Source organism: Sus scrofa, chromosome 13 (genome assembly GCF_000003025.6).
Source record: "Sus scrofa isolate TJ Tabasco breed Duroc chromosome 13, Sscrofa11.1, whole genome shotgun sequence".
Lineage (NCBI taxonomy): Eukaryota > Metazoa > Chordata > Mammalia > Artiodactyla > Suidae > Sus > Sus scrofa.
This window is the reverse complement of record NC_010455.5, coordinates 148,448,245-148,464,222: the sequence shown is the minus strand read 5'-3', so window position 1 is coordinate 148,464,222 and position 15,978 is coordinate 148,448,245. Positions and strand designations below refer to the sequence as shown.

General features: G+C 39.7%; 1 protein-coding gene across 1 annotated transcript in view; it reads left to right on the top strand.

The window, feature by feature from the left end:
• The window catches only part of NECTIN3 (nectin cell adhesion molecule 3), a 130,340-nt gene extending 114,698 nt beyond the window's left edge, over nucleotides 1-15,642 (top strand). Inside the window, exons 8-9 of the mRNA XM_021070395.1 lie at nucleotides 6,764-6,826; nucleotides 7,611-15,642. Coding sequence (XP_020926054.1) covers nucleotides 6,764-6,826; nucleotides 7,611-7,790 — 243 coding nt within the window. The 3' untranslated portion in view covers nucleotides 7,791-15,642. The remainder of the gene's footprint in view (nucleotides 1-6,763; nucleotides 6,827-7,610) is intronic.

The window sequence follows — 15,978 nt, the reverse complement described above, 5'->3', positions numbered from 1 at the left end:
ATTTCTGAGTACAGAAGATCTAGAACTTATTTTTGTGGCATTCACTCCCTTTTCTTGAACCAATGCAAACCTAGCTCTGCCCAGTTCCTTGCAGTTGGGAAATCAGACCCCCAGGGTTTCTAGTTCCACTGGCACAGATTTCCCAACATACTCTAGCACCCAAGACTTTTGTGGGGACCACTAACCGGGAGTGGGAGTCACAATAGATCCTCTGCTTGGATAATACATCTGCATCTGTTCTGTGATAGCCCCATGTGAGGTTTGGGAGAAACCTCTTGGTCACTTTCTTAGAGTGTTAACAGGAAAAGACTTATAGGACGGAGCTCCCAGACAGAACTTAGAAGTGAACCTTACTCTCCCAGAAATTGAGTCAGAGGAGTTGTTAAGCAAATAAAAGCTCAATTCGTGGGGAATAAGATCCAGGTAGACTTTATGCATTTAATCTGTGGTAGTGGCCATGTGCATAGCTCATGATTGATTCTAGATACTAGAAACCTAAGAATTAACTAAAAATTAATAAAGAATAATTTCTGGAGTTCCCGTCATGGCTCAGTGGTTAATGAATCCGACTAGGAACCAGGAGGTTGCAGGTTCGGTCCCTGCCCTTGCTCAGTGGGTTAACGATCTGGCGTTGCCATGAACTGTGGTGTAGGTTGCAGATGCGGCTACAGCTCCAATTCGACCCCTAGCCTGGGAATCTCCATATGCCTTCGTAGCGGCCCAAGAAATGGCAAAAAGACAAAATAATAATAATAATAATAATAATTTCTAAATTTAAAAGGAAAAGGTTGATTAATAATGTAACACCACTTTGACATCAACAGAGAATGTTTCACAGGCTTTTGAAAAACCCTAGGCATTCCCTTTTAGGACAGTGTGTTAAGAATCCAGCATAGTCCCTGCTGTGGCTCTAGTTATAGCTGTGACATGGTTTGATCCCAGGCCTGGGAATTTCCACATACCATGGGTATGGTCAAAAAAAGAAAAACCCTACATTCTTAAATACTCCTATCTTTTATAGAATTCATCTATGAGTTGAGAATTACAAAGACACAGCCGTTGCTGAGCTCATTAATTACCCAAATGACTATTCCATGATAGAAATCTCCTCTATCTTGATTCAAACTGTGTCTCAACAAAATTACAAATTACAACTTGTCGTAACCTTTTCAGATCCACTCATGGATGGTTAAAACCAGCAATGTTAAATCAGTGAATACCAAGGGTCTACTATAATAATAAGAGCAGTTCATGTGAGCAACTTGAGTATTTATTGTGGAGAACAGTAACAATTATATAGCTCAAATAAATGCCTAATTAATGTTGTTGTAAATTTTGCTTGATTAGAGCAGTCTTCATAATTGTTACTCATACAACATGACCAGCCGCTCTCACAAGTATTAATAAAAGTGAAGGGGAAATTCAATTTTTGGTTCTCAGTTTCATAAACTATTTCAGAGAGGTACTCAGTAGATAGGAATGAAATATCCTTTATGCCCTGAGGAGTCCATACTTTATGTATTGGTATAAGTTTTTTTTTTTAACTCTATTGAGATACAATTGACATAATAATATGGACCATTTTAAGTGTGCAGCTTGATAAACTTTGCCAAATGTATACGTTCCTGTAACCACTACCTCAGTTTCTATCACCTGGAAAATTTCTGATATATACCCTCCACCGTGACCACTTCTTCTCAAAACCTCTGGCAACCATTAATGTGATTTTTATCCCAATGTCTTAGTCATATGCTTTTTAAAAATAACTTCATATAGAGGGAATAACTGTGCTTTTTCATATATAATTTTTTTAGCATAATGTTTTTGAGATCCATGTTGTTGCATGAATAAATTTCATTTCATTGCTGAGTAGTATTCCACTTAATGATTGCACCGTAATTTGTTTAGTCATTCAATTGTTAAGGGCTGTTTTGGCTAAATATTTTAGAATATAATGAATTTTTAAAAATCTTTAGTTTTTTTGGAAATATCTTTGCTTTTGGTATCAGGGTGATGTTAATCTCATAAAAGCATTACAGTGCATTTTCTTTTCTCAATTTGCAGAAAGAATTTAAGGGTCATATTGATCCTTTAAATGTTCGATAGAATTTACTAGTGACTCTATCAGGGCCTGAAGTTTCTCTATGAAAAGGACTTTTTGTCTTTCAAGACACAGTTGAGGTAGAATCATAGTTTAGTAATACATTTGTTATTTATTCATACTTCATATACTCTGAGATTTTCTGCTTTTGCACACTAAAATATTTGGCTATGTCTGGTGTACTCTAAGTGTCAGTGGAAAGTTACCCAAGGATGTGACATGGAAGCTTAGCAGATGCTTGAATTGAGAAAGTATCAGTGGAGGAGAGACAAGTTACACACTAGGTGTGAGGTGGTGGAGTGCTCAGTTTATCTTTACTCACAACCTTAGCAACTTTTAGGTATCTTGTTAAGTTGAGGTTTTAAGAGGTAAGTTAATGACCTTTTAGAGTTTAAGAGGCTGAATTTTTAATAGATATTATCTTTTCATTTATCTCCTAAGATGGCAGATGCTTGAATATGTTTACATGCTAAGAGGAAGAGATCCATGGAAAAAAAATTTTAAATAAAAAAGAGAGAGAGTAAGAAAATTGAGAAATAGGAGAACGATATGGAAGTTCCTGGAGATGTGGGAGTGATTTGCCATACTTAGAAGGAATTCTGCTTCTTCCAGGATTGAGAAAATTCTGGACAAGGCAGATGTCATTTGGGACAAGGAATTGGTGGGAGCATGTTAGGGAAAATTTGGGAAGGTAGAAAAATGTGTTTAAAAAGAATAATGTTTAGGGCTTATAGCTCACAATGGTAGAGTCTAGGCAAAAAGGAGACATAGTTCTAAAGAAGGAAGCACAGAGCATTTTGAGGATGAAATTATGAAACAAGACAGAAGGACTCCAATCTGGTAGCAGGGATAATGGTTCCAAACGTAACTCTAGTTTGAGATTTTTCCACTGCCTAAGGGAGCAGAATGTCCAGGGTTATCACAGACTTCCTGACAATAGCAACTTGAAATCTTGGTTCAGTCATCACTGAAAATAAACCTTAGTAACTCTAAAACCTCTGTTTATAGAATTTGAAGGTATTTACATGGAAACATGTTAAGATATAACACAGTAAAACATGGAGGTTTTGGTTTATTTTTAAATTTTATTTATTTATTTATTTATTTATTTTGCTTTTTAGGGCCTCACTCATGGCCTATGGAGGTTCCCAAGCTAGGAGTCCAATTGGAGCTGTAGCTGCTGGCTTTTGCTACAGCCACAGCAACGCAGAATCCAAGCCATGTCTGCAAATTACACCACAGCTCACGGCAGTGCCGGACCCTTAAACCACTGAGCAAGGCCAGGGATTGAACCTGCATCCTCATGGATGCTAGTCAGATTCGTTAACCGCTGAGCCACGATGGGAACTCCTCTGTTTGTATGTTAAGTTAGAGAAAGTAAAAGTAATTATTAAGATAATATTTAGTACAACTGGAAAAACTAGTGTTGGAAGACATTTTGGAAGACAGAAATATAAGTCTACATAACTTTAGTAAATCAGGAAAGTGAATTTGGGTTGTAGCTCAATAGAAATTGTTACAAGATAGTACATATAAGTAGGGAAATCAAAATGTGTATTAGAGATTCACAGTATCCCAGGGCTTTCTGGGAAAAAAAAATGTAAGAGTAATAGAATAATATATGTCATTTATCTATCAGTTAAAGTATTCTAGGTTAATTCAGTTTTTATCTGTCAGGCACCAAACATTTGTAAGGTATCATGCAAGACTGGTGATTAACTTTTTTTTTTAAAGTTAGAATAATGCAGCATTTCAAGTAGTTTATGGACCAGCAGAAAGAGAGCATGTGTACCAGCCACCATTAGATTAAATTAAGTTCCTATGTATCTTGTCAGAAGCTGGGTGGCCACACAATGCAGACACAGCTCCAGCATGCTCTTCCATAGCCCCGATCTCTAACACAGGGCCATCCCTAGGACGTCTGTCTATATAAAGAATGTGGTTAACTGTTGTATTACAAAATTCATGGCCTCATGTGAGGTGTAGTGATTTACTGATGAAGGATTATTATACAGGTTAGAGAAACAGAACCTAACATCTGCTCATTGCCAGTCAGTGCAAGTGAAGATTACTCAGTGTCCAGGCACCATTTCTTTCCCTTCAGTCCTAGGAACTTTCTTTTTTTGTCCAATATTTTCAAGTGTACCACTTCTGGCTGACTTTATATCTCAGGACATGAGAAAAGGGTAGCAATGTTATTGTTACTCATAAAGCCATGGCTTGTCTAAAAGAGCATAGAAACAAAAGAAAATGCTAATTTTAATTTAAGTATATTTTTCTGTGTCTATTTTTCTTGATCAGGGCCGACTACTTACTTTGTTAGGCTCCCAGTCAAAGCAAAAATGCAGGTCCCCTTCTTTAAAAATTAAGAAGGTCGAGATGGCAATAGTAGGCTCCTAGACGGACATGAGTGAGAGGCTTGGCCCCACTGAGAGGTATCCTCCAGCACCTGCCAGATATGCCACAATGTGGAAGGCATGCACTCCTGACCCGACCCCTCCCTGTACCAGCACTCAGGCCCCCGCCAGGGCAGGGGGCAGCAGCCATCACTGGACAGGGCAGGGAGGGGAAGATGGGAGGGTCAGGGTGGTAGCAGCCAAGAACCCAATCAGACAAGCAACAGGAGACAGGGCATCCTTGGGCTGAGACTACAGGTCCCTAAGGCATGCTCCTTTGTCCCTTTGTCACTTAGAAAACACAGATTCACAATAAAATTATTACAAAATGTGCTATGACAACCACAAAACACTGAACCCAAAGTGGGACCCTTCTGATCACAAGGCCTGGTGTGACTGGTCCATGAAGCAGACCCTGCCTTGGGCTTTTACCAGGGTGTACTGTCAATATCAACTGGTCGTGTGGAAAGCACCCTAGAATCATACAGAATATGACTGGAGAAGAAATTTGTCACAGATATCTTACAGTTTGGATAACATGACATATGACATGGGATATCAAGAAGTGATAGCTGAGATTTCAGTAAAGGTATTAGTTAGCTTTTGACTTCTTACTAGTTCAGAACCATAGGCTGGAGGAGTGAGGATGGAGGAGGATAGACAGAAAAGGTTTTCTGTTTGCTGGGGTTGAAAGATAGAGGCATTAGGAACTATGAGACAGACAGATCATGATGTATACTGTAACCAAGGTATAAACAGGAACAATAGCAAAAGTGGGAGTAAATAAATTAACTTTGATGAGTAGTGTGAAAAAGCCTGGTAGGAAAAAAAAAAAAATGATGTCAGGCCAAAATGGGTAGTATTTCAAGTGCCAGAGGCTAAGAGGCATCTTTCTAGACCTAAAGGACAGCATAAGCAAAGGCAGTGAAATGGAGAGCTTGTTGACAGATATGCCTACATGCTGGCCTTTCAGACATTCTTTTATTATATTTATTGAACATCTATTTTCCATGCACTCAGTGCTAGAAGCAGGGGATAAAAAAAATATAGGATTAGGATTCTAACAAAGCATCCACCACTTGCCGGCGTGTAACTGGAGACACCTTGCTTTAACCACTCTGAGCCTCGGTTTTGGTCATCTATAAAATAAAGACATGAGTTTTTATAGAATTATTGTAAAGGTGAAATAAGGGGGATGGTGTTTGTAAAATACTCCAACCAGCGTCCTCCATCTAGTGAAGAAGATAAACAAATAAACAATTGTGGAACAATGCTATGAAAGCACAGAAAGGAGAGTACTCTGCCTGAAGGTCTTGTGCTCGGCTTCCTGAAGGAAATGACATTTGAACTTGGGACCAAAGGGAAGTATGTGCTTATAAGCCAGAGGGAAGCTGAGAAAGTTTCTTCTTTGGGTAAAGTTTAAAAACAATGATTCTCCGTTATGATTTGTGTGGGATTGGGGGATAGGGAGTGTCAGCAGGAAGAGAAAGCTGACTTTTATACATACGTAGATAAAAACAAAACCACCTTTCATTAGTACCCCAGACCACTTTCAGCTAATATGAACTAGTAGACTCTTTCACTGAGAAAAGGCAAGAGACCTGTGCTGAGGGCTCCCTTAAGCAAGACATAAACAAGTTTGCGTGAGAGCAGTTATTCTGTGTATTTTCTTCCTTCTACAAGAAGTCTGGAGCCAGGAAAGAGAGAGAAGATCTCAAGAAATGTAGTCGCTTTTCCCATTCTCATGTGGAACATTTTGCATAGTTGGCAGACATTTGACAAGACATGATTGGCTCTTTTAAAAATAGGAGTTTGGGGAGGTCCCTTCTTGGCTCAGTGGTAACGAGTATCCATGAAGACTCAGATTCAATCCCTGGCCTCGCTCAGTGGGTTAAGGATCCAGTGTTGCTCTGGCTCTGGGATAGGCCGGCAGCTACAACTCCAATTCAGCCCCTAGCCTGGGAACTTCCATATGCTGTGAGTGCAGCCCTTAAAAAAAAAAAAAAAAAAAAGACAAAAAATAAAAAATGGGAGTTATTAGTCCTGGTCAACCTGTTTGATCATGTGTTTGGTGCTTTTATATCTAGTCACTAATGATGGAGCATAATGTGAGAAAAAGAATGTATATGGGTATGTGTGACTGAGTCCCTTTGCTGTACTGTAGAAAATTGACAGGATGCCGTAAACCAGCTATAATGGAAAAAAATAAAAATCGTTAAAAAATAAATAAATAAAATGCATGTCTTTTTCTCTCTTCTCCTTCCAGACTGAACACTTGCCTCTGCAGACTCAGTTCAAGGAAAGAGAGGCTGGCAGTCTCCAGCACTCTGTAAGTAACACAGTCCTGTGGTGGGATCAGCCCAGATGGAGCCGGTGGCCACCATGTTTATTAAAATACCATTGTAGTTACCTGAGATTTCATTTTATTCACCTCAGCTCAGAGCATCTGTAGTGTGATTTTGTGAAGTCCTTGAGCTTGCTTATTCCTCTTAGAAGTAATCAAGTTTTATGAAACCAATAACCTGACAGAGGATCAGTACCAGAGACACCACGGAGCATCAGAGGGTCACTTTATGGTGTCAGCTGTGACCTAGAGTCAAGCAAGGAAGAAAGGTCAAGATAGGAGGGTATTTTCGACAGCATTTCTTATTCTCAGCTGTGTTGGGCATGCAATCAACTACCAGTTCATTTTGCTGTGCTCTTCCCTAATTCCCCAGTGCTGAGTCCCAAGGCTTCTTTTGGTTTTGTTTTAGTTTGATTTAATTCTCTGTATTTTTTTCATGCATGGATTCCAAGCTTGAGCCTTGCCAAGAGACTCTTGACGCTCACAACTTTTTCTACAGCTTACTTTAGCTGATCCTGATGCCAAATGCCGAAACCTGAAATTAGTCACAGTTTTCTATTTAGGAGATGCCACCCCTCTTGTTCAGGTATTAGGAGCAAAAATGACTGGAAAATGACAAGTTGTTGAACTTCACCCTGCCCTTCAGTGGCTGGTGGGATAAGGAATCAACACAGACTGTAATGAATTCTCTTCTTGCCTGTTTTTACACAAGAGCTAGAAAACATGCAAACAGCTGCTCTGCTAATGTAAGCAATGTTTGAATTTTTAGAATGGACTGAAGAGCAGGCGATTTGACTATGAAGATGAGAATCCAGGGGGAGAAGATGGGATTCAGCAGATGTACCCCCTCTACAATCAGATGTGCTCCCCAGACTTGAGCCCTGGCAAACGTCATCCCAACCATGACCCGGAGCGAGTCTACATCAACCCGCGGGAACATTATGTGTGATCACCCTCTTTCTCCCATGGGTGTTCTAACAAATGTTTATTCTTTAGACTGGGGAGAGGAACTGGGCCAATAGGTATGATTTTATTCTCTCTCCTATAAAACAATCCCAGTCTAAGTGTCTCGGAAGTTGTGAATGACTTGGAGCCCATAGTGAATTTCTTCCCTCCCTCCCCCGTTAAGAGTTTGTTAACCACCAGCTGTGTTCATGAACTTGACTTTGGCTTTGTGTGTTTCTGTGATGATAGTGTTTAACTACTAACAGTTGGCCTACAGTGGCATGTTCTTTTAAAAGTAGAGCATGTGCCTGTGATGACAGCAGTGATGTGCCACAAAAAAAGGCCCCATATGGAAGTAGTAACCTCGCTGGGTCTCAGGCAGACCAGCTTGTTCATCTGCAACTCAAACAGGCAGTAAAGAGCTCAGAATCCATCTCACTAATTATTTAGTTGAGATTTGGCTTTTCTCAACATGCTTCATACAATTACAAAACCTGTGTACAAACAGGAGGCCTGAGGAAAGAGGTAAAGTTTGTTGTTTATCCCAAAATAACAAGAGGCAGCTGAAACCTCCAAGCCTATTGTTTGCTTGTGATATTGTAATATGCATTTTTTTCTTGCTCACTGAGGTCCTGAGGGATGCATATTTCTTGCTATTATCAACCTAGTGTTGAGTAGCTGTGTGCTAACCAAGGTTCTTCTCTTACTTGGTCATTGTTCCCACAGTCCTGTTCTTTATAAACCAGATTAGCCTATTTTCCAGCTATTAAATTCTAAAAGCCCTGTCTAAATGGTGGACAGCCTTGAGCCTTTTCCCTTTTTTCTTTGGCGTTGTGTATGACAAGCTCAGTTTTCACTACTGAAATTTCTTTCAAACTAATCCCATCCATACAGCCTTCAGCTACCCTTTGCATTCTTTAAACCATTGTTGTCCAAGTTTTATCTACCTCAGAAAAGCCTGCTGGAAAATCACCATGAACTCCTGTTCTTAAAACCCAGGTAGAAAATTTGAACAGCTGGGGGGGAAAGCCACTTTAATATGGCATATGTGCAGAAACCCACATGTGGTCCATGATCCCGCCTCCCCTTCTTAACCTGGTCAACAGTAAGTAAAGAGATGCTAAAACACAAGTAATACAGTGACTGGCTTACCAGTGTATCCTGCAACACCTGCTAGCAGACAGGTGTGCCTGATAACATCTATGTGAAGTTTTCTCACTTCCCTTTGCCAACTTGCCCGCACTGAGCTTGAAGGTAGCAATTATTGTGGGGTAAGCAGAGGAGAAAGCACAGGTCTACATTCAGATATCTGTCATTCTCCCTCACATCTTAAGTAAAGCCTTGCTTTACTATACTATGTGTTCTGGAAGACCATGGGTCTGTCGCAGATAAAAAACACACTGCAGACTTGCCATGTCTTAGGAAAGAGTGATATTAAGTGCTAAAATAATACACATTTCCAACCTAAGCTTTGAGGGCATGGGATAATATTAACATAGGTTTCTAATAGGATGCCAAAGATATGACTCATGTGCTGGCTCTAGTCCTCGCCTGGGTGTTTGTTTCCTTTTTTTTTTTTTTAATGGCAATGCTTGGTCAGTCAAATTATCTAAGTTGTTCTACAGTAGTAATACATCTCCCCATTATCTGGGTGACCAACAATTCTGTGAAAGACCATAGTTACATGGGATCAAAGGGTGAATTCCAAGGACCATCATTGCTGTACACGGTGCTACCTCAGAATCGGTTCACTGCCCTTGCTAGCGAGCTGACACAGAAAGATGTTACCTGACTTTATTACTTGGAATCCCATCAGTGAGTTAATGTAACTGAAGGTGAGGGGATCCTTGAAATTATTTTCCAACAGAAGGATGACTTTAGTCAGAGCTCTCTTTGGTAAGGAAGTGTTTTATAAATATTGGGTATTACAGGGGAAGAGACACTGTGGAGCACTGCCTCCTTTGGTGAGCTTTAAAAACGTTCTACACTAGGGATGGTTTCTTAGGTCCTGCTGGGAAGCAGGTTGTTGAATTCGTGTTACAAAAGTGTACCCTGGACCTACGGGGCAGTAGAGATGTCTTTATTTGCACTCTGGAGAGATGAGGGAGCGCTGAGTTTCAGAGCCCTTGGACCTGTCTTCCACCCTCCCTACCGGCAAGAACCCACGATTGCAATTTTTAAGATTCTTGGTGTAGTTACAGAAAAGAAATCTCAGGAAGTAAATGCCTCTCTCAACAGTCAGTTCAATATCCTCTTTTCTTCTCTGTCAGCTAGGATATTTCTTTAACAAACTGGTGGATTTTTATAGCTGTTGGCTCCTTACACAGAGGCTCCTGATCACAGAGGTTGTATAGTTGCTTATCCTGGTGCCTCCCATCTCTTCTAAATACTGAGTGGAATAGAAAGGAGCTGTAAAAGGTTTTGATCAACCAGCCCCCTCAACCAAAAAATGCAATCCAAAATTAGCCTGTTGATCTCTAAATTGGGAGCCTAGACCACTTGACGATGGCCATTTAAATTTGGAAGGTAGACTCTTAAAGGTCAGTGAGTGAAGCTTAAGGAGATAAGCCACAGCTGATACTAGATACTCTTCCCAGAACTGGTTTATTAAAACACACTGAAACAGAAATAAATCCCCAGAGTGCTTATCCACTTATGGTTGCAGCTTTGCGTTGCAAGGGGGAGTATACATGCTCCATCTTAAACACATGCTCTTCATTGCCCATTTTGTAGGCGGCCCAAGCTCCAGGAATGTGCATTATCATTGCAGTAGCAGATCACAAGGTTCTTTGCACCCCACACTAAAATAAAGCCTTTGCATCATTTAAGAATTTAGATTGATTCTTAAATGGCAGTGATTTATTATCTCTTCTATGAGGGTTTCCCTCTTCCCAGCCTTCTTTTATGTTCTAAAATTGATGAAGGCCATGCTCTTGAGGACATATAAAATTCTTACCTGTGCTGGCCTCCCTATAGCATGCACATAGTAAATGCACTAAAGAAAGTAAAAGAATTAGCCCCTTCATTAATTTGTTATGGTCTGTTTACTCATAAGGGTAATCTTGTTTCTTTGTCCATCCCTTATGAGAATGATTTCCTAATTCCTCTCTCACAGTAGTCTGCAATTCACTATTGTGTTTTTCATTGTGCAGTTTTCTCCTGCAGTGTGCTGGTCTCCTAATGCTATTCTTTCTATCCAGCAGATTTCCTCAAGACTCTTATTCCCTGGGGCATAGAGAATAGACATTATACCAAGATCAGAAGAATGGTTCTACTCCCACATTCACCCATTTCTAGCCATGGAAATTTAGACACATCCCTTAATCTATATAGGGTATCAGTTGTCCCTGTCTTCATGCAGAGATTATAAAACCTTCCCTGTCAGGCTCTCAGAAATGTGGGGAGAGTTAAATAGATAATAATGCATGGGAAATTGTAATTGCTCTTCAAGTGAAGATGCCTATGGCTCTATTATTGTTGCATTTTTAACCTGAACTCCCAGCACCCTTGCCAGCATCTCAGTCTTTTGCAACTTACTCATTGCCCTTTTGGGTTTGTTTCACATTTTTTGAACTCCCAGGGTTGGTAGCACCCTGAGAGTGGACAGCTGAAAAGAAAGCTGGCTTTAATAGAAAGCCAGAAGAAGAGGAAAAAAGGTGTGAGGTAGAAATGTCAGGGCCCTCACCTGTGACTCAGCTTGTTTTTCTCTTGTTCCTGTGCTTCACTGGCAAAATTCTTTATCCTTGGGCCTTTTTCAGGCCTCTTAAGAGGATGGGGGGCTTCTAGTTCTTCTGTTAAACTGCTGTTTGCAAGCCTATTCAACTATAAACTATGCCTGGATTAATCTTATTGCCCCCAAAAGGTATTTGTGTTTCCTCCATTAAAGAAAATTGTTGGCTCAGTGGTTAATGAACCTGACCAGTGTCCGTGAAGATGCAAATTCGATCCCTGGCCTCGCTCAGTGGGTTAAGGACCCAGTGTTTCTGTGAGCTGTGGTGTAGGTTTTGTGGGTCACAGACGCGGCTTGGATCTTGCATTGCCGTGGCTGTGGTGTAGGCCAGTAGCTACAGCTCCAATTCGACCTCTAGCCTGAGAACCTCCATAAGCCAAGGGTGTGGTCCTAAAAAGACAAAAAAAAAAAAAAAAAAAAAAAAAAAAATTCTTGTAAGCTGGACTTGGCCAATTTTGGTCAATTGCAGTCACAACGTGGTTTTGGTGGCCTTCAGTAGGTAGGGGTAGATGAAGGCTGTAGGTCTCCTCCTCCTAACCTTACCAGGTGGTACATTACACAAAAATCAGATTTTAAGCAACTTCTGTGTCATTCATGCATATAAACCAGCAGGCCTCAGAATAGACATTCTATAATAGTCAAGCTGTCATGTTAGCTTGAAAAAGCCCCCACCCTATTCTTTTAGAGAACCCAACAATATCTCATGTAAAGGGTTAGTAGAGGTGAATCCAATAATATTCCTGCAGATTCAGTGTCAGGCAATGTGATCCTGTTTAACTTTTAGACCCAGAACAGGTTAGTAATCTAGGAATCCTGGGACTAATGGACTTGCTAGAGCTTTATGCCCTGTTTGTGGAAGGGATAGAGGGCCCTGTGGTAGGTGGGCCAATCCACATTGTCTAACACCACTAATTTGACCACTAAAAATAATCACTTATTAACACAGTCTCTGATGCTCTGGTAGTAGCCTCTGAAGTGACTCGAGTTTTTCAAATGCTAACAACCTTTGGAGGATGTATTCCCAACTGGGAAACTTCACATGTTAACTAACCACTCCTAGAGTGTATATTAAGACCAATTAACATATGTCAGAAGAATTTAAATTACATAGAAGAATGTAACGGAATTTAAGGATCCTCACGTTATCACACCCTCATGCTTGGCTGAGGTCCATTCACTGCTCTAAAGTCAACCACCTGCTGAATAATCTCACCAGCCCTTCTCCTTAGTGACAGCCTTTTCCTTCTCAGGTGTGTGTGGGGAGGTGCGGTGGGGAAGAGAGAGAGGAAGGTGGGGGAGCACCACTTGAAATTCACAGTTGAAAAAATTTTGCAGTTCATATACAAAAGAACCCTCACATCTACAAACATCTCACTATTTCAGGCCCATTTTACTCTCTTTGCTTTAGCATTATCGCCGCAAAATGGTTAGAGGTAGGAACAGAGGCCATATTTACCTTGACAGCTGAAATATATAAAATAATAGATTTATTTCAACTGTATTTCCATTATCAGGTTAGTTATTCTCTACTCACGTTTCAGTTCGTGGAAGTCTGAAAGTCTGAGTAGAAGAAAAGAGAATGTCAACAATTCAGATGACACTAAGCATCTTTTTACTAAACATCATCAGTTAAGATCGTGATATGGAAGTTCCTTCTGTATCTTGAGGAGAAGAGAAACCACCATTGATAAATAAAGATTCTCTCCATTCCATTGGTTGGGAACAAATCCCTTTCATTGGCCCACTCCCTAAAATATTCTCATTAGTGATTGAGAGCTAAGACCATGATGCATATCAAATTACATGCTTCTAAAAAGTTCTCGCTGTATACCATGTCTGATACCTCCTGCTGGGAGGTGTAGGGATAAATGCCAGAGTTTCAGGGGAACAGATGTTGTGAATATTTACGAAAAACAGCAATGTCTCTGTGAATTAAAGATCTGCAGGGCCCTGTCCAGTAAGTGCTTTCATCCTGGAGCTGTGTTGTTGATAGTTGCCGTTTGTACAAGATTTACACAGGAGGCATGTCATTTCCACCCAAGGAGCTAGACTAAAGGACTTGAAATTATTGCTAGATTATAACTGCCATCCCAAACAATCTTCAGTAAATAAAGACCAGCTTCCTGAGGTATAGTATCAATGTTTTACTCCATCTAGAGGTGGGCGACTGCACAGTTCCCTTCTTAAAGTTTTTCCCAGTATTCCCATTTAAAATGTTTATCCTCAGGGTCTCCTGTGGCCCAGCAGGACCCTTGTTAGCATGGCCTAAACCAGTTGTATTTATTATGGTGGCATGGGATTGAACTGTGAAAGTTGATTAGACCAGACCTCCAGGGAAAGCCCCATTGGGAATCCAGAACATCGGATTTGCTACGCTGGCTTAGAACTATGGCCTATCCTGCTACAAATACGTCAGACACTCATGATGAAATGTTTTACATGTCTCTTCCAGAGGTTAGGAATATACTTCAAACCTTTGTAATGTCACTTAATAACTGATGGGGGTGGGGGCGGGTGGGGGCATCTATAAAGCCCAGGGTTCCACATGAGTCCCTAATGCATGGACACCGTTGTTTTGGTTTTCATTATTCTTCCCAATAGCAACCAGTTTTTTTTTTTTTAATACACCCTAATAAATTGATCAGGCTAAATTAAATTCCTCTCATAAGTCATTCTGATGGCTTCATGTCCATCACATTTTAACTACAGGCAGCAGTATTTTGTGCTAAATGCATTCGTTTGCACTTACACCCACACTGTGGCTCATTAATGCCTCTGTCTTTTCATGTGGCCTTATGAGAACTTGTTGCTCTATTCCCTTCAACAGAGCGCTTTCATAACCCAGAAGAGCATTTGCCATCTTAGGTTTCATTGTGTATTTGAAATGCCAAGTCCTTTGTAAAAGCAAGAAAGAAAAAAAAAAGTTAAGTAGCTGATATTGCCACTGGATCCCTAGATTATTCCACTTGTCCATCCAGAAAAGTTCCTGTTTATCCTCTACCTTCTGTTTCTATTTCTAAGCCAGTGCTTTAAGACATAACATCTGCTCCAGCCTATTCACTCTGCATGTGGTCTTAACCTCTTAACTTCCTTACTTCTCAGTTTTACGCCTATGAATCAGTACTCTCCACCTCACAGGGGCTTTAGGGAGGAGGGGAAATAAGATGTTTGAGGGTTGTCTTCATTTTAAAATGATTTTATAAAAGCCCCTTGGCTTAGAAAAGAGAAATCCTATAGCTATTATTTTTTTCTTATCCTTTTGCTATTTTTGTTTCTTAAAAGTGATCTCTGTCTGAAGAGAGTCTTTACCTTGGTTTTAGCTTTCTTCCCATTAACCCTTTTCATGCTGAAATTGTCTTCTCTACCTTATCCATGCTCTGAACTCTTTAGCTACAGAGCCAAAACTAATTCTCCCATAACAAATTCTACATGTTGTAACGTCCATCACTAAACAAATTAAGATCCTCCAGAAAGAGGCATCTGGCTCTGGACTTAAGATGTCAGAATGTAAATGAGGTCTCACTCTAGCCCTGGCAAGACCTCTCCATGTGCCTTGGTCCTCCCTGTATCAACTGAGGTTAATTCTGCTATCTCACAGCACCTGGGTGTTATGAGTCCTGACAAATAAATGGTGAAAAGCATCTTGCAAATGTTCTGTACTTTATAAATGTGTAGTGGATAATCTGGGGAGTCCTCAGATAGAAATGTGTTCTTGTGTAGCTCAATTCAGACTACTAATTCGTCCATTGCTTTCAAAAGGAATGTTTTACTAATCTGTTCTTTTTAATTATGAAAATTAGTTTCTAGTCATTTGAACTATTTTTATTTTTCTGTGTGGGAAGAGATCAATAGTATACAGAAAATACCCAAGTCATATTTTAAGTGCTAAAACTGAAAGGGTTGTATAACAACATAGTGGGTTAAGAAGGAGAATTCTAGTGCAAATGTGGTGAGAAATATGAAGATTATCTTTGGTTTTGATATTGTATTATAAATAGTAGGTGTTGATGTGGTTGTTTTTAGATACTCTTTATTTTTAAGTTACCAGAAATTGTCTTTTATTTTTGCAGTTTTGAACTATGTGGTTCTTGATATGTTTTGAATAAAGTTTTTATCGACTAAACTTTCCCATTTTCATTTTTGTCAATAAATCAAATATGATTAAGATACATATAAAAAGTAAATTGGGATATGGTTTTTAAATGTGTGACAAATTACATATTATTGTAATTGCTTGTGAAAATTAATACTTTTTAACAAAACTAAATGTATTCTACTTAGAGAATTGCTCGTTCTGAATTAGTCCTTAGGTGTTAAAATTTCCTTTCTTTTATGAAATGGTATTGGTGATAGATGGTAACTTTTTAAATGTTCTTATTTAAAAAAAAAAAAGTTGACATCTATGATGGATACCTGTATTTAGTTTTAGGGATGGATGTTTTACTGGTCTGTGAAATCTCAA